This window comes from Myxine glutinosa, chromosome 4 (assembly GCF_964187855.1).
Source record: "Myxine glutinosa chromosome 4, kmMyxGlut1.1, whole genome shotgun sequence".
Classification (NCBI taxonomy): domain Eukaryota; kingdom Metazoa; phylum Chordata; class Myxini; order Myxiniformes; family Myxinidae; genus Myxine; species Myxine glutinosa.
Genome location: NC_136264.1, coordinates 154,363,174 through 154,388,888, shown reverse-complemented (window position 1 = coordinate 154,388,888; position 25,715 = coordinate 154,363,174). Strand labels below are relative to the sequence as shown.

General features: G+C 50.9%; 1 protein-coding gene across 1 annotated transcript in view; it reads left to right on the top strand.

Annotated features, from left to right (window-relative positions):
* Positions 1 to 13,322, top strand: part of LOC144891658 (protein FAM200C-like) — a 154,512-nt gene extending 141,190 nt beyond the window's left edge. The window contains exon 4 of the mRNA XM_078775328.1: positions 13,314 to 13,322. Within this exon, the coding sequence (XP_078631454.1) occupies positions 13,314 to 13,322 (9 nt within the window). The remainder of the gene's footprint in view (positions 1 to 13,313) is intronic.
* The last annotated feature ends 12,393 nt before the right edge of the window (positions 13,323 to 25,715 follow it).

The following is a 25,715-nucleotide window of genomic DNA, read 5'->3' as shown; positions in this document are numbered from 1 at the left end:
ATATATATATATATATATATATATATATATATATATATAATATATATATATTATATATATATATATATATATATATATATATATATATATATATATATATATATATATATATATATATACAGTATATATATATATATTGTTACGGACGCGGCTAGGATGTTGATTGGCCGAGCGGATGGCCGCCGCGCCTGAACAGTTACTCCGACTAACCCGATTCCTGAACGTTGGCCAAAATCGCGCCACAGATATTCAATGGGGAAAAGACTAAAGCGAAGGATGTGAAGAAGAAGAACACCAAAGCAAAAGGGTGGAAATACGAAAAAAATGTATGACTATTTACACAATCAAAGAAACCAAGGAGGAGGAAAGATAAGAAAATAAAATAGAAAGAGGGACGGACCAGAAGGACACAGTACAAATTCCTAGCTTACCTATAGCAGTCTTAATTAACCCAGGGACAGAACAAACAAAACAAACTCACATACACAAGAAGGATAGAATGGCAGGAATTGAATGCTGGAAGGAGGAATGGGAAGGTTCAGCTGGGGCAGATGGTTCGGGCTTGATTCCGCACGGGACGTCGGGCTGGACCTCGACGGCCACCGATGCCACCACAATCTGACCTCGACGGCAATTTGCATTTATGTTTATTTAAATTATACAATGGACTACAAAATGTAAATGTTTCATGATATTTGTTATATTATATCACATTTATCTATCAATATTGTTGAAATGAAGATCAAATAGCTGTATGTTGAAATATGTTGAAAAAGTCAAAACTTTACATGGGGTGTACTTACTTTTTCACGTGACTGTATGTATATATGTATGTATATATATATATATATATATATATATATATATATATATATATATATATATATATATATATACTAGCAGAGGTACCCGGCTTTGCACGGGAGTGGGAGGAGGAGGGGAGGGGGAAGAGGAGGGGAGGGGAACGGGGGGGAGGGGGGAGGGGGAAGCGGGGGAGGAGGAGGGGAGGGGGGAAGAGGAGGGAGGGGAATGGGGGGGAGGGGGAGGGGGGAGAAGGGGGGGGAGGGGGGGAGGGGAAGGGGGGGAGGGAAGGGGTGCGGGGGGTGCCCAGGGGAAGAAGGGCCCCCTCCCCTCCCCCCCTCCCCCCCTTTCCCCTCCCCCCCCCCCCTCCCCTCCCCCTTCCCCCTCCCCCCTCCCCCCTTCCCCCTCCCCCCCTCCCCCCCCTCCCATCCCCTTCCCCCTCGTTCCCCCCCCTTCCCTCCCTTCTCTTCCCCCCTCCCCTCCTCCTCCCCCCCTTCACACCAGGGGGGTTGACTCAGCCTGTCATCCCACCGAGGTCGGAAGTCGGAACTCATTGTCGTCAAATAAATGTAGCCTGTATGTTTCACTCTTTGTCACATGCCGTTGGTCCCATGTCAATCGGATGAAGTTGAAAAATTAACGTTACGAAGGTTCTCTGGGACGTACTGATTCCGAATAATGAAGTTGAAAAATTAACGTTCCGAAATACGCTAATTACGCTAACAGAAGCGCTGGAGGGAGCACTGCGCTCCCTCCCTTAGATTCCCTCCCTCTTCTGCTAGCGCTAATTACGCGTAACACACTAATTTTAAAACCCGAAGTTTTTTTAATTTTAAGGTGTGCTGTAGTCAGAAGCGCTAGAAGCGCTGCGCTCCCTCCCTTCGAATCCCTCTCTCTTCTGCTAGTGCATAATACGCTAATTTTAAAACCCGAAATTTTTAAAATGTTTATGTCTCCGTGACATTCCTGGGACCATCCCGAGTCGAACAGTACTTTCCGCTCGCAAATCCGTCCACGGGTTCTCGAGATCTTAGAGATCGTAGATAGATCAGGATACAGACACAGAGGCCAACTCTACTTTATATATATAGATATATATATATATATATACATATATATATATATATATATATATATATATATATATATATATATATATATATATATATATATGTGTGTGGGAGAAATAGCAGAAACTCCACAATACGAGCAGGATGTCTCATTTGTAATAAATAAACTAGAATGGCACTCAGTAGAGATCATACCTCTGTCAGGTGAACAGTTTACGTTTTATATCTCAGAGTAGACCAGAAAATCACAATACAGAATCACATTTAATCAAAATCATCCGTCCACAACTTTTTGAGATGTCCTGTTTTGTATCGTTTTGGCCCTATCTCCCAATGGTGAAGAATCACTTAAAACATTCTACTAGCTGGATCCAGATCTTGATCTTCACCAAAATCTAATCATTCCGTCATTGTCACATATGCTACATCTCTGCCAAATTTGGTCCAAATCCGTCAACAACTTTTTGAGATATCTTGTTCACAAACAGACAGACAGACAGACAGGGGTAAAAACATAACCTCCATCCACCTTTGCCGGCGAAGGTAATAATCCGAAGAAATTAAATAAGTAACAGACGTAGCTTCAAGACGATCGATGTTTTATTTTCTGACAAGCTGAGAAGGCTTGTCAAAAAACCAAACAAAATATTTCCTTCTCTGTTCTTATTCGTTTATTCGTTGTTCTTATTTGTTCGTTCGTTCTTCGATCACGTTGTTCGTGATCACGTGATCATGTTGTTAAAAATGTTTAAACTTTCCCCTGAAGAACTGTATTCTGTCGTATATTATAACACCTTTTTCTTCTTCTTCGATAAAAGGATGCTTTCGACTTGCTCACCAAATCTATTCATTCCAAAAAAAATTCCATCTCTTACAGTTCCTTTTTTCTACATTCCAGAAACTCTCCTGCATGCCACCCCTCCTTCAGCGTCCTCAAACGTATTTTTGACTCAAAGGTCTCAAGAAACTCATTTTGCAATAAATGTTCGTTTCCCATTAATCGTACATTTTTCAAAATCCAATCTCACCCCTCCCCTCCAAATCTTCCCCATCACCGCTTCCCCCCAAAACTTCCCCATCACCCCTCCCCTCCAAAACTTCCCCATCACCCCTCCCCTCCAAATCTACCCCCTTGCCCCTCCCCTCCAAATCTTCCCCATCACCCATCTCTTTCAAATCTTCCCCCTTGCCCCTCCCCTCAAAATCTTCCCAATCACCCATCCCTTTCAAATCTCCCCCCTTGCCTCTTCCCTCCTTAACTCCCCCCACACCCCTCCCCTCCGAGACTCTCCCTCGCTCCTCCCCTCCTAGACTCCCCTCTCACCCCTCCTCCTCAAAGCATCCTCCCCACTTCTTCCCCCTTCCAACTTTCACCTTCATCACCCCCAACCTTCTGCCTCGCTCTTCCCTCTCCTCAAAAAACACCTCACTGTGCCTCACCCAATCACCATCAAACCTTTTGTCCGCCCCATTTTTCCCTTTCTCCAAGCTATTCTGAAATCTCTGACACACCTTCAACAGCTCTCCCTACCTCTTCCTCCTCTTCCACATCTTACCCCACCCCTCCCCCCCCCCCTGTTCTGTATCCGATGCTCCCCCTCCCTCTTCATTAACGGTATGGACCTCAAACATCCGGGGCCTTCGCTCAAACGTGACTGATCGCTCCATACGGGTTGCTTCTGACAAACCAGACGTGATCTGCTTAACAGAAACTTTCCTCCTTCATGATGTCTCTGATTCCTTGGTATCTCTCCCAGGTTACTCCCTCCTCCGGTATGATAGACCTGAGCCTCGTCCTGGAGGTGGGGTTGCTATCTTTATAAAAAACTATTTTCCTCACTCGCCCTGCACTGCCCTCTCTCCACCTCACCCCCAGGAATACCTTTGGCTATGGCTTCCCCTTCGCTCCCACCTTTTGTTCATATGTGTGTTGTACCGTCCAACAAACAGTGATGACTCCATCTACATCTCGCTGTCTAATAATATGGACCAACTTCTATCTACCCATCCCAACTCTCTCTTCCTCATATGTGGTGATTTCAATTGTCACCATGCCAGTTGGCTGGGTGTGTGTACCTCTCTCACCAGCCATGGCTCTTCAGCAAAGGACTTCTGCGACTCACTGGGACTGACACAATCTGTCAATTTCCTGACCCGGATCTCAGTCAACGGAGCATCTTCTCTTCTGGACTTGGTTATGACTAACTTCCTTGAAAATGTCTGCTGCTCTTCTTCTGCTCCAATCGGCTCATCTGATCATGTGCTTGTTAAAGTGGACATCTCTCTGCCCATTCTCAGAGAGCCTCCTCAGCGTCGACAAGTCTGGCATTTCACTCAAACCAACTGGCACGGTCTTCAAGTAGCCATCAATCATCTGGACTGGTCTCCCATCTCTACTGCCTCTGACATCAAGTCATCCTGGGAATTCTTCCAAAGTAAATTGCTCTCTCTCATGCACAGATTTATCCCATCTTGTCTTCAGTTGTCATACCCTTCCTTCCATCCATGGTACAGGGAATCTTGTGGTGAGGCTGTTGCCCAGAAACAACTTGCTTTCGTCTCCTGGAAAGCAAATCCAATGGAAGGAAATCGCATTTCCTTTCACAAAGCCCGAAACAAGTGTGTGTCCATCCTCAGGAGAGCTAGGTAACAATATCTTTCCATTCTCAAGACCGAACTCTCTTATCTGTCTCGCTCTTCCAAATCCTGGTGGCGTCTGGTCAAATCTGTTTCTGGTGTTTGTTCCCCCTCCATCCCCTCCCTCACCTCAAATGGCTACACGCTGACTCCGCACGTGAAAAAGCTGAATGCCTCAACTCTGTGTTTGCCTCTAAATCTTGTGTCCCAAACCCATCCCTCTCTGTACCCACTGTACCCAGTCATACCCAGCTGCTCCTGGACTCTGTGTCCTTTCCTCCTGACAAGGTGGAAAAGTTTCTGTCAACCCTCGACTGTGATTCTGCAACTGGACCTGACAGCATCAGCCCATGGGTCCTAAAATCCTGTTCTTCCGCTCTTTCACTCCCTCTCTCTGTTCTCTTCACCCTCTATTTTGCTCAAGGTCATCTGCCATCTGCTTGGAAATCAGCCAACATTACCGCTTTGCACAAAAAAGGTGCAAAAACAGATCCAAGCAACTACAGACCAATCAGCCTTCTCCCAATTATCAGCAAAGTCATGGAATCCATCATTGCTTCAGATATGAAATCTTTCCTCTTCTCCAATGGCTTGATCTCTGATCATCAAATTGGTTTCAGACCTGGTCACTCTACTCTGGACATGCTGCTTCTGCTTTCTCAACAATGGATGGAGGTCCTCAATGCCAAACAGGAAATTAGAACTGTCTCCCTTGATATACCACGTGCCTTCGATACGGTCTGGCACCCCGTTCTGCTCACCAAACTCTCCTCCTTTGGTATCGATGGAAATCTCCACACATGGCTGGCGGACTTCCTCTCGAGTCATAGTCAACGTGTGGCCCTGAATGGGTTTCTCTCATCTCCTCTTCCTGTTCAGGCTGGAGTTCCCCAAGGCAGTGTTCTGGGCCCTGTGCTTTTTCTGGTCTTCATCAATGATCTCTCTGACTCTCTTGAAAATCCTCTCTATCTCTTTGCTGATGACTCTACTCTCTGTTGCTCCATTCCTCATCCCTCAGATCGGCAGTCTGCAGCCTCCTCACTCTCTGCAGACCTGGACAAAATCACAGACTGGGCAAACAGGTGGAACATGTCTTTCAATCCTGACAAATCTCACACTCTTACGATGTCTCTCCGAAAAGACCGACTGGACAACCCTCCCATCCACTTTCTGAATAATCCTCTCCAAGAAGTTCTGTCACTCAAGCTTTTGGGTCTCACCATCTGCCTTGATCTTTCCTGGGAAAACCACATTACAAATCTGGCCTCCAAAGCCAGTCACCGACTGGGCATCCTCCGTCGTGCGAAGTCCTTCCTTGGCTCACCTGAGCTCACCTCACCACATACAAGGCTTTCATCCGCAGCTCAATGGAATACTGCTCTCTCCTCTGGGCTGGTGCTCCTGCCTCACACCTAGCTCGTCTTCACGCTGTTGAAACCAAATCGTTCAGAATCATTGGAATCTCCGGCGATGAAGCTAACTCCAAGGGCCTTTCACTCACTCACCGCAGGCAGGTTGGTGCCTTCTGTCTTCTACCGACTCCTCTCTGGCCTTGCTCCCCCCCCCCCCCCAGCTCTCTCTGGGCTCTGTCCCCCAAATATTCCAACAGGTTGCACAAGATCTGCCTGCAACCCTCTTATGGTTAAACTGCCAAAATCAAGGCTCTCTGCTCACCTTCACTCCTTCATTCTCTTTTCTCCCGCCTCTGGAACAAACTCCCTCACTCTCTTCAATCCCACTCCACCCTCCAGGTCTTTAAAACAGCTGTTCACCACCATCCCTTATCTTCCCCTGTCGTGAAATTAAACCAAGAAACGCTGGAGAATTACTTTGCTGCTCACGAAACAGAGCCTACCGCTGCGATGAAGCTGTCCGTGTTACAGTCGAAGGTCCATCACTCCGTTTTCCGGAGCATTGCTCGATTTGTGACGTACGCTATGGCACTGGCCGAGCTGAAGCGCCTATACTAAAAACACGGAGCGCTGTGCACGGCCGGCATCAACTCTCCCAGCGGCGACAACAACCATCTGAATCGGTCGATCGCTACGCGCAGGAGTTGCGCTACCTGTTGGCGGACTGCGTGCAGGACGTACGGACCCACGAGCAAGTGCAGGATGACTTGCTCCGAGATTCATTCATCTCCGGAATTGATTCTGGAGTCTTGAGGCTCCGACTCTTGGAGGTCGCGGAGCTGACATTCACGGAGGCTCTACGGCTGGCACGCGTCTATACGGATGCCCGAGAACAATCCACCGCTTATGATCGCCCACGAGTCGTGGCGGGGACCTCGCAACTCGCACGACCGGAGAGGGGTACCGCCGAGGATATGGCGGAGGACCCGACCACCACGGCCGAGTCTCCTGGTGCTTCTGAAGCGGACTCTGCTTCCGGCCTAACTGCTGCCGCCACTGCCCGGCCACGGCCTGACCGGTATGCAAAATGTTATTTTTGTGGGAATCGGCAGCACCCTCGATCTGAATGCCCGGCTCGGGAGGCCACATGCCACCTGTGCTCCACCAAGGGCCATTTTGCAAAGGTCTGCAGGAAGGCCACTCGGGGCACGCATCCCCGCACGACCTTGAATGGGCTCATCGCGGAGCCAACGGATCGAGCGCCGGACGGGGCGCCTCACTCGGCTTTGATGAGCCGCCCTTCTTCTCGCGGGCCTCTGGCTGCACGCCCGACCTTGGTGAGATACACCGGGCCGCCGAAACAAATGGCGTGAATGCGACCGGCCGCAGCGCGACTGACCTTGACTGGCCTTCGAACGCCTACTTCAAACAAGCGACATGCTCCTGCTTTGGAAACTCCTCTCGATGTGCAGCAAACACAGCACGTGACTCGAGCCCCATCTGACGGCGGCTCTTACGAATTACATGCATCCACTTTGGCATATGAATCTGCAGACGGCAGAGATCCTTCTCACGTGACTCGAGCGCCATCTGACGGCGGCTCTTACGAATTACATGCATCCACTTTGGCATATTAATCTGCTGATGAGCCAACTATGCGCTTGTCATGGGGTTTCTCCCCGGGCTGCCCGAATGACCGGCAAACTGCAGCCGGCGTGGGAACGTCCTCTGACAGTGGGCTTTACAACTTCAATGCTCCTGCTGAGGCCCAACCTGCCGACGCTGCCCGAAGGATTGCAGCCGGCGTGGGATCCACCCGCGAGGCGCGATCTTCTCGCCCGGCCGGTACAATACCTGCCGGGTCTGCCGGCCTTGCGCAGGCCATCATTCCGCTCACGATCGCGGGCGTTTTTGCGCAAGCTTTCATTGACACGGGGTCTACGGATAGTTTTATCGATCAGCGACTAGTGCATCAACATGGGTGGCCGGACACGCTTGCTGTGTGCGCCCTCGCTCAAATGGACATGGAGCCTCTCTCGCTGTTCCCCAACCTGACCACTGATTGTACCCCTGTAGCCGTCAAATCGCGGTGCTACTCTCGCGCAGACGCGCAATTCATTGTGGAAGAAATGGCCCTGCTCTTAAAGGACGGTATTATAGAACCCAGTAGGTCACCGTGGCGGGCCCAAGTCTTAGTGGTGCGGAGTGAGGCCCACCGCCGGCGCATGGTAATCGACTATTCGCAGACGATTAATCGTTTTACACAGCTGGATGCCTACCCTTTACCGGGGATGGATGCCCTGGTACGCCAGGTGGCCCTGTATTCCGTTTATAGCACTCTCGATCTGTGTAGTGCGTATCATCAGGTCCCCATCTCTAGGGCTGATCGCGTCTTTACAGCCTTTGAATCAGGTCAGCGGTTGTACCAGTTCACTAGACTTCCCTTTGGGGTAACTAACGGAGTCACTTGCTTTCAGAGGGCTATGGATGACCTCGTTGCGAAGGAGAACTTGACCGATGTCTTTGTCTATCTGGACAATCTTACGGTTTGTGGGTATGACCAGGAGCATCACGACGCTAATCTGAAACGCTTCCTCGAGGTCGCGCGGAAATATCGCCTAACCATGAATGCGGCTAAGTGTCATTACTCTCTACGCACGGTAGACCTTTTGGGGTACACCGTGACCCATGGCTCTGTCTCTCCGGATAAGGAGCGTCTGCGCCCTTTGCTCAATATGGCTCCGCCTAGCGATCGGGCTTCGCTGAAACGCGCTCTTGGGCTGTTCGCCCACTATTCAAAGTGGGTGCAAAATTTCTCCGCGAAGCTCCGCCCCCTCGTGGCCTGCGACACATTCCCCATGGGCCCGGCCGCCATGGCGGCCTTCGAGGGCCTTAAAGCCGACATCGCTGGCGCCGCTGTCGCGACGATTGACGAGAGTGCCTCTTTCGTTCTGGAGAGTGATGCCTCAGATCATGCGATAGCGGCGACACTCTCCCAAGGGGGACGCCCTGTGGCTTTCTTCTCGTGGACTCTCACCTCCGCCGAGCGGAGGCATTCGTCTGTCGAAAAGGAAGCGTACGCAATCGTCGAATCAATTCGGCGATGGCGGCCGTATCTGCTTGGGCGGTGTTTCCAAATCGTCACGGACCAACAAAGCGTTGCGTTTATGTACGACACCTTACATGCTCAGCGCATTAAGAATGAGAAAATCACCCGTTGGCGAATCGAACTCACCGACTTCTGCTACACCATCAAATACCGCCCGGGGAAGGATAACCTGGTCGCCGATGCCTTATCGAGGCCGGCCACTTGCGTGGGGGTTGTCACTTTGGAGGGGCTGCGCACTTTGCACGGCACTATGTGTCATCCCGGGGTAACGCGTTTCATGCATTTTGTGCGCGAGGGAAATCTGCCGTACTCGATTGCAGACATCCGCCGCATCTGCCGTGATTGCGCGATCTGTGCGGAACTCAAACCGCGTTTTTACAACCCTCCTATGGGGACACTCGTTAGGGCTACTAGACCGTGGGAGCGCTTGGCGATGGACTTCAAAGGGCCGCTGCCAATGTCGAGCAACTCTTGCTATCTGCTCACTCTCGTCGATGAGTATTCACGATTCCCCTTTGCTTACACGTGCGGGGATATGTCGGCTGCCACGGTTATTCGGTGCCTGCAGAATTTGTTTTCTATGTTCGGGTATCCGGCCTACGTGCATACCGACCGGGGTGCGGTGTTCCTGTCCCAGGAGGTGAGGGGCTACTTGCTCCAGCATAATGTCGCTTCGAGCTACACCACCCCGTACCGGCCCCAAGCGAATGGGCAGCTCGAACGTTTTAATGGGATTATATGGAGGGCCGTCATGCTAAGCCTTCGGACCCTCGGCCGAGGCCTCGATAAATGGGCGTGGTCGCTACCTGCCGCTCTAAACTCGATCCGGGCTCTCCTATGTACTGCCACCAACCAGACTCCTCACAAACGACTGTTCCACCACCCTAGAAGCTCCGGCAGTATCCAATCTTTACCCAGCTGGCTCGCTGAACCGGGGCCCGCCTATCTCAAACGAGCGGTTCGCGCTAGCAAGTACGACCCCCTTGTTGACAAGGTGCAGGTCCTCCAGGCTAATCCCGAGCATGCTCGCATGTTAACGGCGGACGGCCGTGAGTCTACTGTCTCCGTACGCCATCTCGCCCCATGTGGGGACGACGACAGGGATATCGACGAACCCGTCTACAAGTCTATGGACTCTACTGAAGCTTCCCCTATGGAACTACCACCGCTACTTCCGTCGTCCCCCACGCCCCTGCCCGAAGGCGCTGGGGCGCCCCCTCCGACACCCACCTCCGGCGGCTATTCCGACGCGGGGGACTCCGGGCTTGGGGACGCCGTACCCAGGCGATTCTGAACACGAACTGGCAGGGAAGTTCGCCGCCCCGACCGCTACGGGTGGACCGACTGATGTGGATTGACGTAACCCATTCAATTATTGCTGACGCTTGCTTGCAACCTGCCGAGCGGCAGTATAGTTCTAACGGCGGGGAGAATGTAGTGAAATTATACCAAGGTGAACCCAGGGTGTGCTCGCTTCAAAAGGGGCGTCTATAAGACCCGGGACTACCGGGGCGCCCGTACACTCCAGCGGCATTCACTGTGACATAGTCCTGTAGTTTGAATGGTATGTACGCCCCTAAATGCTGCGCTGATTGTTCTCTCTATTGGAATCGACCCTTGCCCATGAAATACTCTGATTTTAATGCCTGTTGCATGAATGTATTTTTACAGGATGTTACTTCAGATCTAAATGATATTAAACCTACCCAGAGGTCAAGTCATGTCTGAGCTTGATTTTCACGACATCCCCCATCCAAAACCTTGATCTTTTCTACCCCCGCTAATTTCACCCCAAATCCACTTTTTTGAAATACCAACCTCTGTCCTGGAAGTCCTTGGTGTCCTTGTGTTTTATACTTCTCCCACCGCCCCCCACTTCCCACTCCTCCTCCCCCCAAGCCCTCTCCCTCCCATGCATCTCCCTGCTCTCAAATGTTGTGTTTGTGTGCTTCCTCTTCTCTCCCCATCTTGTCTTCCGCTCCCTCTTTTTATATATTTTGTTTGTCTGGTTGATTTGTTTGTGAAATAAATGGTAGCTCTTTCACGAGCCTCAATTCAGTATACAAAAAAAGAAAAAGAAAAAAAAAACAAGAAGGCCTGCTTGATCGAAAGCTTGTCAGAAAATAAAACATTGATCGTCTTATTCTGCTACTTATTTAATTTCTTACGATTATATATATATATATATATATATATATATATATATATATATATATATATATATATATATACAGTATAATACCACAATTGGTATTCACAGAGGAGATCGGTGTGACAAGGTTGCGGCCTGACCAATTGTCATCTGGTCAGGTGCAACAAGACAGGTCATTTTAGGGGAATTGTCTGTACCTTGGGAAGAGAACATGGAGGAGGTGCACGAGCGGTAGAGAGGAAATTACAGTGACCTGGAGGCAGAGTGCCGGAAGAAGGGTTGGCGAGTTTCTTGTCAGCCATTTGAGGTGGGGTGTGGAGGTATATTGGCAATTCGTTTTCTGCATTCCTTGCTCTGCTTGGAGTGTGTGGGACAGAAAGAAGGAGAGTGTGTGACAAAGTGAAGTCAGGTTGACTTGAAAGGCTTACTTTGGATATGGAGGAAGTTTATGGAGGCACGTCAAACGGTGTAGGTTGAGGTTATGGGGGGTGGTTCATTTCAGTCTAAAGGGGTAGTGACTGAGCGCGAAAGAGAAATGGAGATGTGTGAATGGTGTGTGTGTCTGTGTGTGTGTGTGTGTGTGTGTGTGTGTGTGTGTGTGTGCATGTGTTGCAGCAGTGGGTGTGTGTTGCATGAATGTGTTTTTGTTTGAGTGGTGCATGTTGTAAGCCGTAAGGGAAGGCGATCTTTTTTTCTTTTTTTTTTGGAGTTAGGGTTGTTGAGGAAGCCTCTCCTCAGTGAAAGACACATGAAAGCCCGCTTGGAGTTTGCAAAAAAAGCACCTAAAGGACTCTCAGACTGAGAAACAAGATTCTGTGGTCTGATGAAACCAAGATTGAACTGTTTGGCTTCCGTCTGGCCACTCTGCCATAAAGCCCAGATCGGTGGAGTGTTGCAGCGATGGTTGTCCTTCTGGAAGTTTCTCCCATCTCCACACAGGATATCTGGAGCTCAGCGAGAGTGACCATCGGGTTATTGGTCACCTCTCTTACCAAGGCCCTTCTGCCCCGATTGCTCAGTTTGGCCGGGCGGCCAGCTCTAGGAAGAGTCCTGGTTGTTCCAAACTTCTTCCATTTAAGAATTATGGAGGCCACTGTGCTCTTGGGAACCTTCAATGCAGCAGAATTTTTTTGTAGGCTTCCCAAGATCTGTGCCTCGACACAATCCTGTCTCTGAGCTCTGCAGGCAGTTCCTTCGACCTCATGGCTTGGTTTTTGCTCTGATATGAATTGTCAGCTGTGAGACCTTATATAGACAGGTGTGTGCCTTTCCAAATCATGTCCAATCAATTGAATTTACCACAGGTGGACTCCAATCAACGTGTAGAAACATCTCAAAGATGATCAAGAGAAATGGGAGGCACCTGAGCTAAATTTCAATTGTCATAGTAAAGGGTATGAGTACTTATGTAAATGTGATATTTCTATTTTTTCTTTTTAATAAATTTGCAAAACTTTCTAAAATCCTGTTTTCTCTGTCATTATGGGGTACTGAGTGTAGATTGATGAGGGAAAAAATGAATTTAAACGATTTCAGCATAAGGCTGCAACATAACAAAATGTGAAAAAAGTGAAGGGGTCTGAATACTTTCTGAATGCACTCACTGAATGTGCTTATATGTATACCCCACAAGTATACATGTACAAACCATATTCAGAATACAATTCCACAATTTACATCTATACTTTAGATATCAGGTACTCATGTTAAGTAAGGGATGATTGATAAGTCTGTCATAACATCAACAAAATGTATTTGTCAACATTATTTTCCAACAAGTATACCCTTTCAACTAAACAACCCCCCTAGCCAGGCAGCTTAGGCCTATATTTGAGAATGATGAGGATGTTCCGGACAAAAGCGCCAATTTTTTTTTTCACGGGCTACCGACCCATTGCCTTAGCTTTCAATTTTTAATAGGAAACACTTCCTCAAGATACATTATGGTGACCATCTTGAATTTCCAAGGCAGCCGCCATGTAAACATTTATAAGTACCAATATCTCGGCTTTTCAAGCCACTTTGGCTCGCAATCTGGGTGTCTAAACATGCATTTTCTGGGGCAAGGAATGCAATTATACCATTTAGAATATCACCAGATTATTATTTGCTCCAAGGTTAAATCAATAGGTTCATTATGGCAATATTAGTTGATAATTTCTAAGCATTTGCTGTGTTTTATGTCTTTTCAGATAGACTAGCAACATGGATTGGACCAAGTGTTTGGTATGCCCAGAAAAGACTAGGGAGCCTCTAAAATGCCCACTCAATGCAAAAGGAAGTGGGGACAAATCAGAACCATGCAGCTGCTTTCTAAATAATTTCAGTGCTTTCGGAATACTGGGCACACTTCCAGTGGCTCCTCACCTTGGAAAAGACATGACTGTAGGTGAACTGGTCCAAAATCAGGCTGCATGGCACACATCTTGCTATGGTCTGCAAAATGGCATGTCTGGTTTGTCAACAAGCAGATGGACACTTCCATGAAATCAGAACTCTTGGAGCTGATGAGAACATAAGACAGATGGCCACAGAGCTACATGAGACAGAATTAATAGCGAGGATGGAAGGTGGAGATCTGGTCGCACCCAACATTAAATATCATCTAGAGTGCTTGACAACACTACAAAATCGCTACCAATCACTGTGCGACACGTGGTACGGAGACACCACTCCTGAAGATAGGGTCACATTTCAACATGTGGGACAAAGACCATGAGTGAAGAAAGCTGAACACTGCAGAAGGAAGGGCAGCGAACTCAGTTAAACTCCTGTCAGAGCCTCCGCTGGGTATGTCGGTGGCCCCCTGTGACCCTCAAGTGGGTGGCCCCTTGAAAACCTCACGTGGGGCCCATTTCTATTGGAGGGCTAATAATATGGTGACAGATCTTCAGGCGAAGAATCGATTCATACCTCAGTTCCGGAGGGGGTGGGCGAAGTATTAGAATAACCAGTTCTGTCTGTCTCTGCATGTATCAGTCTTTCCACACTATCATGGGTAATGTATTGTCATATCTCAGCTATGCCTGTATCGATTGTAACCAAACTTGATAGGATAGTAGTATGGGTTAACCAGAGTGTGATATGTGGCCACCAATGAACCAGGTCAAATGTCAAGGTCATCAAAGGGTGAAAATCACATTTCTAACAATATTACTCTGGAATGAATCATCAAAGAAACAAGTGGGTTTTTGCATTAAGGCACATCAAATATATGAATTAAGGCAAATCAAATCAAATCTGACTTAGGAATTGACTCCCAGGATCCATTGGGATACGAAAATAAAAATTTGACCTTAAAAATTACAATGACCAAAAATACAAACATTAAAAAATCTTTATATCTCAGAAACTGAGCTGCAGAAATCCTTCAAAATTAGTTTGTGGAACCCTCTTAAAAACCCCAATCAATCGCTAAAATAAAATGATGAGAGGAGAAATTCCGACAGGGAAAATGACGTTTATTCGAATTTCACGATGGAAAGAGCAAATGCAGATCTGATGATTTCTGAATATATCTACACGCACATAGCTCTGTCAATAATGAACCGATCTGCCGATCACCAACAAACTGGGTACAGATGTAGTACAGACTGAACAGACAAAAATGATGAATTCCTGCAAAAAAGGTCAAAGGCAACAACTCGAGAACAGAACAAAGTGAATGTCACATCATTCCGAAAAGTGCTTAAAAAGATAATTATTTTTAAGTATTACGTGGTGGAATTACCAATTTTCCACCTGAACACTGTATTAGCATCAGCATTAGGTATTACGTGGTGGAATTGGTCTATTGTGGATATAAATTCTTTCATGAATGATGAATTGATATAAAAATGATGAATTGTGAAAGATGATGGGAATAGAGCCTGTGATGGATGCTGTGAAGAGGAACAGGTTGAGATGGTTTGGTCATGTGTTGAGGAAGGATGAAAGTGACTGGTTGAGAAGAGTGATGGAAATGAATGTAGAAGGAAGTAGAGGACGGGGAAGACCGAGAAAGATTTGGCTAAAGGTGGTGGAAGAAGAAATGCGGGCAAGGGGGTTAACAAGGGGAGATGTAGAAAATAGGGCAACGTGGAGAAGACTGTCATGGGACCCGCAAGGCTAAGCCCCGCTCTTGCAGGGAAAATGGCCTTAAAATGCCTGTTGTTGTGTTGTTGTATGGATATAAATTCTTCAGATATTCACTGAGGGGATGCGGAGAAGAGCATCAAACATGTATGAGTCATGGAGTCAAAATAGCATGACACACACACACAACAATCATTGATACTTTACAATTTCACCCTTCTACTTTTCCTGGATGCAAAGTCGCATTCTTTTCTACTTTTCTCGATTGGGATGATGGCCAGGTGTGATAGTCTGTGCTGTGACGTTATAGGGCACAAGTAGCTCTTTATGACCTTCACCTTTGAGAAAGAGCGTTCTGCAGATCAACAGTTACCGGCACCGTCAGTAAAACCCTCAGAGCCACGTGTACATTTGGATAAGTGTTAATGAGGGAGGTTTTAGTTGTATAGCTCAGTGTTTCAAGTGGAGAACATCTGTCTGGCACTGAGTTGTGCAGAAGCTTGAGTTCTTCCGGTAGCTCGATGGGTTCCAAATCGCTTGAATTTGAATTGGTTAGTCATTAAAGCTTTTTCTAAGATCATTGTGTTACAGGGTCCTCTGCAATCCCCTGGTCTCGGTAACCTCCGAACCCCGAGAGGATCCTTTTAGATCCTTTTCTGCAACTCTGGCGTCCTTTGAGTTTTCAAACGTGACAAAGCCAAACCCTCTTGACTTTTGTGTCTCCCTGTCTTTTATCAGCAGCACTTCCAAAAGCGGTCCATATTTGCTGAAGGCAGACTCCAGAACCTCTTCCTTTGTTTTGAAGTTCAGTCCCCCTTCAAAGAGCTTGCCAATATTGCCTCCATCCATGACGTGCGTGTGCTGACACTTAGTTTCAGGGTATTTCCTCTTCTCTTCAGGGCGCTTCCTACTAGGCTTTTCAACAAACATAGGGTTACCAGAAACTTGGCCACCGGCCAAATCATTCCCGATAACAAAAGATACTCCTTCTACAGGAAGAGTGGCTTGTAAACCGACGGTGACCGGTCCTGACACCAAATCGGACTCCAAATGGATGACATGAAGTAGAGCACTAACACAGCCACCAATCCCCTATAAACGAACACTATCCCCAGTTGCCGTCTCCTCGGACAATGGCAAGATGCCTTCAAGCATTAAAGATTGATGTGCTCCTGTGTCCCTCAATATCCTAACAGGTCTCCGGTTCGTCGAGGCTCCATCCAGTGACACAAACCCCTCTGAAATAAATGGTTGGTATCCCTTTTGAGGGCGATTTCTCACAATGGCCATTGCATTTGGAGTCGTACGAGTCGAACTCCGCTCCTGATTTTCCTTTCCCAGAGCATAACAGTTGGACATCAAGTGTCCAGGTTTATGGCAAAAAGTGCAAGTAGGCCCGGAGGAGAACCTCGTGGTCTGCCAAGGCATGGAGGCGGCGGTCTGCCTCGAGCCCCCCGGACGATAGGTCTGTCTTGGAACCGCAGTCTTCTGATTTCTAGAAGTCGTGGTGTCAGAGTGGTCCTGCTTTTCATCTCGAGGCAGCCCCCATGGATTTTAATTCTCCGCCCCTGATGTACCATAGCTCCCCTGGCTAGGTCTGGGCGAGAAGTTCGGTTTGTGGAACCCCATCCTGTGTGTTAAGGCATAGTCATCTGCCATGGTTGCTGCCTCATACAGCTTTGGTACTTTCCTTTCCTCCAGATGTACTTTAATGTCCTCGTGGACACACTGTTGGAATTCCTCCACCAGGATCAATTGTTGCAATAGTTCGAAGTCTTTCCCAACTCCTTTTGAATCACACCACCTATCAAACATGGTTTCTTTCAATCTGGCAGACTCCACATGGGTCTCACTCTCCCTCCTCCTGGCATTCCGGAATTTTTGCCGGTAAGCTTCCGGGACCAATTCATAGGCTTTGAGAATGTGTTTCTTCAATACCTCATAATCTGCACATTGGTCAATCGGTAAAGCCGAATAAATATCTTGAGCTTTACCCACCAGAACACTTTGCACTAGTATGGACCAGTATTCCTCAGGCCAGTTTAACAGTCGAGCCACTTTCTCCAAGTGTGGAAAAAACTTGGCTACCTCCTTTTCATTGAAGGGTGGAACCAGCCTCACATGTCTGCCAACATCCCAGGTGTTCTGACTTGGTGTCGAACCCGTCGGCATGGATGGTACCTCTCCCCGTTCTTTCATTACATCCAGCTCCTTGAGTCTAATTTCCTGCTGAAGTGCCATTTCACGATCCCTTAACTCCCTTTCGGCTTTTCTCTCCTGTGTTTTTTTTTCCTCTAACCTTTCCTGGAGTTCTCTTTCAACTCTCCTTTCCTCTGCTTTCTTTTCTTCTAACCTTTCCTGGAGTTCTCGTTCTACTCTCCTTTCCTCTGCTTTTTTGTCTTCTAACCTTTCCTGGAGTTCTCTTTCCTGTTCTGCTCTTTCCTTTTCTGCTTTCCTTTCCTCTGCTCTTTCCCTTTCCTGGCTCTGTAATTGCATCTCCAGTTTCCGGAGCTCCACATTTTCTTGTTCTTCTGGTAACCAATCCCAGGCTACCTCTTCCCATGTTCCTAATCCCACCATAGATTGTATCACCACTGTCTGCATCTTTGCCTTCTTCATATTAGTTCGGACCTCCAAGCTAAAATGTTTGGCCAATTTCCAGAGGTCCGATTTTACCTAACGCTCTGAACTGTGCTTTAGTAGGGGTCACTGCAAACTTCTCTGTGCCAAACTCCATGGTGACTATTGTTAATACCTGTTAACCTTCACACAAGAAATGTAAAAACAACCCAATTTTTTTTTTTTTTGGGGAAAAATTTAGGAATGTTGGAACAAGTTCCAAATTTGGGAATGTTAGGGAATTCTTTCCCAGACTAAATCTAGGGAATTTTATATCCTGGACGAGCCCCCAATTTCTGTTACGGGGTCCTCTGCAATCCCCTGGTCTCGGTAACCTCCGAACCCTGAGAGGAACCCCGGCAGAAAGATATATATGTTAATCCGTGTCACAATCAAACACTAATGAAACCATCCAGGAAACCACCAAAGGAAACAATCCAAGTCAATAAGGAAACCACACCCTTAGTTGGCAATGAACAAATATTATATTAAAAGCACATAAAAAGAACCATACAACAATGGGGGCAATCAGCCCTACAATCAAATCTTAAGATGGTAACCTAGCTCAAACTCACGGCACCCCCAGGGACTTAAACCGAGCCCTTCTCAATGTCTCTGGAACACAATGGTGCTCCCGGCGAAGAGGCGAAGGCGATGAGGCGGGTAAGGAGATGTAGGTAAGGCGGGGACCATCACGTGGTCCCAGCCAACCCCAATTGGCAGTGGAAAGTGGAATCCCAAAGACGCTATCCAAAAACGTGCAGATACACCGTGCAGTCGCGAACCGCACCATATCCTTCAAAGGCCGCTGTAGCGCACATACATCCTCGGCAAATCACCAGAGGGCGGGACCAGAGGACGCGGCTATCCAAGGGTCCGCGAACGACGCGCGAGGTCCCCAAAATGGCGGTCGGTTCTTCCTCGGGCCGCAGCCTCTAGGCGAGGATTCTCCGGAATCTCACACCTGTACCTGGCTTCGCAGGCTTCTCCACGACACCAGCGATAACAACGATCGCACGAGATTCCTTTCCAGGACTCAAAGTTCACTCTCAATGGACGCTCGACCACGCTGGGTATGGTGCTTTTACCAACGCCTCGTTTCACCTCTGCCTCACGCGCTCTTCTTCCTCGCTCCCTTTGCCTTCCGGGTCACCATCCGATTTCCGGCCACATTTTACCAGGAGCGCTTTTAAACCTTTAACCACAATAACCCTTACTGAGAACCAACAATAATAATAATACCAACAATAATTAGGGCCGAATCCGTAGGTGTAGCGACCCATGGGTCCCCCAAACGAGACCAACAACAGAATCTCCTTGCTCCAGCCGGTGACGTAACCGGCGGGCAAACCACGGCGCCGGGGTGGCCGGTCACGTGACCACCAAAGCGTGCCGCGCGTGCGGTTATAATCCTTTGCACCTGTCGGTCACGTGACCACCAAAGCGCGCCTCGCCCGAGAGGCGTGGCTTTCGGTTTCGGTTGTGCTTTCTGGTTGTGATATATATGCAGCCCGATAAACGGGCTTTTTAGAGTTCCCGAGTTGGTTTTTACAATAAACATCTTCTCGGACGAGTTTGTGTCTTGCCCGTCACTTCGTCCGTCTCAAGCAAGAGCCCTGCTCTTCACTGGTGACCCCGAATTGACGACACGCGATGGACACCGCAGTGTCCCTCAAATTGCCCACCTTCTGGGAAGCACACGCCGCCGTCTGGTTCGTGCAGGCGGACTCCCAGTTCGCCCTGCGTAGCATAACGGAGGACGCCACGCGATACCATTACGTGGTCGCCGTGCTTGGCTCTGCGACCGCCGCCTGCTGCCTGAGCTTCCTCCAGAACCCGCCCGCTGACGGCAAGTACGACGCCATCAAGGCACTTCTTCTGGGCGCTTTCGCCCTCTCCCCGGCTGAGCACGCACGACGCCTGCTCGACCTTCCTGACCTCGGCGATACGCGCCCGTCCGAACGCATGGACTACATGCTCGCGTTGCTCGGCGAGCACCCCTCGGATTTCCTGTTTCGGGAGCTTTTTCTTCGCCAGCTCCCGGCCCAGGTACGGGTCGCCCTGGCAGGCACGACCATCGTGAACCCCCGTGACCTCACCAAGGAGGCCGACAAGATCGATTCGGCAAGCCGGCTCGCCGCTCCGGCGAGCCAGCTCGTCGGGGTGGTGGCCGGGAACCCTCCCGCCCACCCGCCCAGCACCCGCGATGCAGTTTCCTTCCCGGAGGCCGCCGGGCCGGCGTGACTGGCAGCGGCGACGCCGCGTCGCCCGGTCCCGACGCGTCGACCGGAGCCCCCGCCGGACCCGGCCTGGTGTTATTTCCACGCCAGGTTCGGGCGGCAGGCCCGATCATGTCGACCCCCGTGCACGTTCGGCAAGTCGGGAAACGGGCGGGCCAGCGTTCCCTACCAGCAATGAACGCCGGCCGTTCCAGAAACCTGCTATTCATCGCGGACCAAGCGTCGGGGCGGCGCTTTCTCTGCGACACCGGCGCCAAGCTGAGCGTCATTCCCGCTTCGGCGGAGGACAGGCGGGCCGCCGTTTGCGGCCCCTCCTTAATCGCGGCCAACGGCTCCGCCATCCGCACCTTCGGCCCACGCACCGTCACCCTCCGCTTCGGCAGCCAGCTCTTTCACTGGGAGTTCGTGACGGCGGACGTCCCCATGGCTTTGCTCGGGGCCGATTTTCTGTGCGCCTACGGGCTGCTGGTCGACGTGAAACGCCGGTGTCTCGTCAACGCCGAAACTTTCAGCTCCCTGGCATGCGCTTTGAGCCTGTCCGCGCCCACCGAGTTTTCCTGCATCCTCCCATTGGCAGACGACTTCGCACGTCTCCTCGCGGAGTTCCAGGCCCTCACGCGACTGACGTTTTCGGCCATCGCGGTGCGTCATGGCATCGAGCATCACATCCCACTACGGGCCCGCCGGTGTATGCCCGGGCTCGCCGTCTCGATCCCGCCAAACTCGCCGTCGCCAAGGCCGAGTTCGCCGCGCTGGAGCGCCTCGGCATCGTGCGGCGCTCCAACAGCGCCTGGGCCTCGCCGCTGCACATCGTCCCGAAGCCGGGGGGCGGATGGCGGCCTTAACGACGCCACTACCCCCGACAGGTACCCCGTTCCGCACATCCAGGATTTTCCACCCGGTTGGCGGGGCGGACCATTTTTTCAAAAGTGGACCTGATTCGGGGGTACCACCAGGTGCCCGTCCACCCGGCCGACATCCTGAAGACGGCCATTATTACACCTTTCGGCCTCTTTGAATTCCTCCGGATGCCCTTCGGCCTCAAAAACACGGCACAGGCGTTCCAGCGCCTGATGGACGGCGTGCTGCGCAACTTGCCGTTCCTCTACACCTACCTGGACGACATCCTCGTCGCCAGCACGTCCAGAACCGAGCACCTCCTCCATCTCCAGACGCTGTTCGGCCGCCTCAGCGAGCACGGATTGATCGTCAACCCGGCCAAATGTCACTTTGGTGCGGCGACAATCGACTTTTTGGGCCACCGCATCACCCGGACCGGCGCCGTGCCGCTACCGGCCAAAGTCGAGGCCATCGCCGCTTTCCCGCGCCCCCGCGCCGTCAAGGCGCTGCAGGAGTTCCTCGGGATGGTGAACTTTTATCACCGCTTCGTGCCCCGAGCAGCGCAACTCATGCGGCCCTTGTACGCCGCCCTCCGCGGCCAGCCGGCGAAACGCGACGTTGTCTGGTCCACGGACATGGACGCTGCTTTTACCGGCGCAAAACGGGCCCTCGCCAACACCACGCTGCTGGCCCACCCGGTACCCCAGGCTCCCATCGCCCTCACCACGGACGCCTCCGACTACGCCGTGGGTGCGGTCCATGAACAATGGGTAAACGGGGCCTGGCAGCCACTCGCGTTCTTCAGCCGGCAACTCCTGCCCAATGAGTTGAAGTACAGCACCTTCGACCGCGAGCTCCTCAGGCTGTACCTGGCCGTCCGCCATTTTCGCCACCTCCTGGAGGGCCACCCGTTCACGGCTTTTGTCGACCACAAGCCATTGGTTTTCGCCATGGCCAAGGTCACGGAGCCGTGGTCGGCCCGCCAGCAGTGCCACCTCTCCGCCGTGTTGGAGTACACCACGGACATCCGGCACGTCGCCGGGAAGGACAACGCCGTGGCCGACTGCCTTTCTTGAGCCGGCGCCAACGCCGTCCACCTCGGCGTCGATTTTTCCCTAATGGCAACTGACCAGGCCACCGACGGCACGGTGCAGGCGCTCCGGGTGGCGGACACGGGCCTCCGCTTGGCTGACGTCCCCTTCACGGACACGGTTCTGCTGTGCAACATCTCCCAAGGCCGATCTCGCCCCATTGTGCCGGTCACCTGGCGGCGGCGCATTTTTGCTTCGCTCCACGGCCTCTCTCACCCGGGCCGGAAGGCGTCCCAGAGGCTGGTGGCGGCGCGTTTCGTCTGGCATGGGCTGCGACGGGATGTCCGCGACTGGGCCAATGCCTGCACACCCTGCCAGCGGGCCAAGGTCCACCGTCATACCCAGGCTCCGCTGGCTCCCTTCACCGTGCCCGAGCAACGGTTCGACCACGTCGACGTGGACCTGGTGGGTCACCTTCCCCCATCGCAGGGGTTCACCCACCTGCTTACCATGGTGGACAGGACCACCAGGTGGCCTGAGGCCGTGCCCCTCACCTCCACCACCACCGCCGACGTGGCCCAGGCATTCATCGCCACCTGGGTCGCGCGTTTCGCCGCACCAGCGGACATCTCGTTGAACCGTGGCCCACAGTTCACGTCCGAACTATGGGGCGTGGTCGCGCGCACGTTGGGCGTTATCCTGCACCGCACCACGGCCTACCACCCCCAGGCCAACGGGTTGTGCGAGCGGTTCCACCGCTCCATGAAGGCCGCACTCATGGCCGGCCTCCAGGACGACGGCTGGGCCGACCGGCTCCCGTGGGTCCTTTTGGGCCTCCGCACGGCTCCCAAAGAGGACCTCCAGGTGTCCACCGCCGAGCTGGTGTATGGCCAGGCCCTCCGCATACTGGGCGAGTTCATTCCCGACGCCACCAGCCCCTGGTCCGCCGCGCGCCAGCGCACGGACTTCCAGGAGGCCGCCCGACGTTTCGCCCCGGTGCCCACGTCCCGCCATGGCAACCCCCAATCCTACGTCCCCCCAGCACTCCGCATGGCGGAGTATGTCTTCGTGCGCCACGACGCGCACCGGGGGCCGCTCCGGCCACCATATGACGGACCCTTCCGGGTCCTACGACGGGACAACAAGTCCTTCATCGTCGACATCGGCGGCCGGGCGGACTGGATTTCGCTGGACCGCCTCAAGCCGGCCCATATGGACGTCGGCCAGCCGCCACGGCTGGCTCTCCCACCGCGGCGCGGCCGCCCCCCGTCCACTGCACCCCCCGTCCGACCACCCGCCACCACACCGGACCCCCCTCCCAACCCCCCCCCCCCCCCCATGACTGGCCAGGGGTCGTTTCGGTCGGGTCATCCGGACCCCCCTCAGGTTGACCTTCCTGGATCAAGTCCATTCTGGGGGGGCGTGTGTAGCGACCCATGGGTCCCCCAAGCGAGACCAACAACAGAATCTCCTTGCTCCAGCCGGTGACGTAACCGGCGGGCAAACCACGGCGCCGGGGTGGCCGGTTACGTGACCACCAAAGCGGGTTATCATCCTTTGCACCTGTCGGTTACGTGACCACCAAAGCGCGCCTCGCCTGAGAGGCGTGGCTTTCGGTTTCGGTTGTGCTTTCTGGTTGTGATATATATGCAGCCCGATAAACAGGCTTTTTAGAGTTCTCGAGTTGGTTTTTACAATAAACATCTTCTCGGACGAGTTTGTGTCTTGCCCGTCACTTCGTCCGTCTCAAGCAAGAGCCCTGCTCTTCATAGGGATGTTACTGTAAAAAGTATGGAAACAAGACGAAATGATCGATTATTCTTGGAAAAAAAATCAATGTCTGTTTAAACATAAAGATTCAGGTTTCTATTTTAAAAGTCCGTCTATCTTTCTGAATTGGATGAAGAAGATGTTTAATGTGTGGTAACAGGAACCATTTAAGATTTTACAATAAAGAGTGACGGACATAATTATGGAACAGCACATAAAAAACAACAAAAACAACAAAACAACAACAACTCTGCCACGAAAGGTCCGGTTTTCGCGTGTTTCACTGTATTTTTCATCCTCATTGAGATTTTGTAAAGTATCTCGACAAACTGCGATCAATTGTCGTACGCGTTTATTCACTCTGCCGATCAAGGCCCGATTCACAGCAGCGCCATCCGAGGTCTGGCGTAGGGATACAACCCGGTCCCGGTGTAGGGATACAACGGTGAATATTTGCACTGCATACATGACATCCTCCCCTTTAAGTCCAAAATTACCACGAGCAATACGTGCTAGATTTCCAGAATTGACATTTCAAAAGCAACATTTCCAAAACATGTGAAAATATGTGTGCAAACGGTTATGAGAATAATGAAAATACGTGAAAATAGAACGTGTCAACGTGAAAAAAAAACATCTTCAAAGATTCAACCGGTCGGGTGCTTTTCTCTCACGCATTGAGCGTCGCGGTGTACCAGTGGATACAGAGTCCGAGGTGATTCCTTTGGGTCGCGGTGTACCAGTGGATAAAGAGTCCGAGGTGATTCCTTTGGTCTCCACGAAGGGTGTAGCGTTTGCAGAGGTTTTCGGGGCATCCGAGCCGGCTGGAGCGGCCACGACGATCTCCGGCAGTGGCGGGTCGAACTGTTGTCCTGACTGTGACGATGCTACAGGCTCCATCGACTCACAGTGACGGTAGGTTATGTGGTCCTGATGTCGACGAATTTCGCGGCCGTCCTGCAGGCGAATCACACAGGACAGTGGACCTGGCTTCTCGATGATGTCCCCCGGTAGCCACGTCGCACCTGCACCAAAATTTCGGGCAAACACTGGATCTCCAATGTTGATACATCGACTGTTGGACGTCTTATCGTGCACCAACTTTTGATTAAGCTGGCTCTGATAAACATTTGATGATATGTCTGGTTTGAGATTGTCAAGTGTCGATCTCAAGTGTCGTTTCATCAATAACTCAGACGGAGCTGCACCGGTTGTTGATTGTGGCGTGATACGGTATTTGAACAGGAGACGAGACAGCTTTGTTTCCAGGGTTCCCTCCTGAAGTTTCTGCAATCCAGATTTGATGATTCCTACGGATCGTTCGGCCAAGCCATTTGAAGCCTGGTGATGTGGGCTGACAAACTTATGTTTGATGCCGTTCCGACGTGTGAACTTGGCAAACTTGGTACTGGAAAAACACGAACCGTTATCACTCACGATCATCCTGGGCAGACCATGAGTGGCGAAACAGCGTCTGAGTCTTTCGATGACAATGGCTGACGTAGTACCACGCGTCACATAGGCATCAATCCATTTTGTGTGCGCGTCCGTAATTATTAGAATCATGCTGCCGTTAATAGGCCCGGCATAATCGAGATGTAGGCGATGCCACGGTTCGCTGGGCCATTCCCAGGGATGCAGTGGCGCTTTCGCAGGTGTATTCCGGGTGCTCTGGCAGGGGTAACAATGTCGAACATGATGTTCGATATCAGCATCAAGATTCGGCCACCACACATAGTTTCTGGCGAGTGACTTCATCTTCACAATCCCGGGGTGACAGTGATGGATTTCATCCATGACCCTGGAACGCAGATTTTTCGGGATCACGACACGACATCCCCAGAGTAGGCAACCATTTTCCACGCTGAGTTCGTTTTTACGTGCTTTAAAAGCCGCAAAATCTGGGTCACCCTCAGGTAGCAAATGCCATCCAAGCTGTACAGCCTGGACAGTTCTGGACAGAACAGGGTCTCGTCGAGTATGAGTGCGGATCTGGCCGGAATCGACAGCACAATCTTCC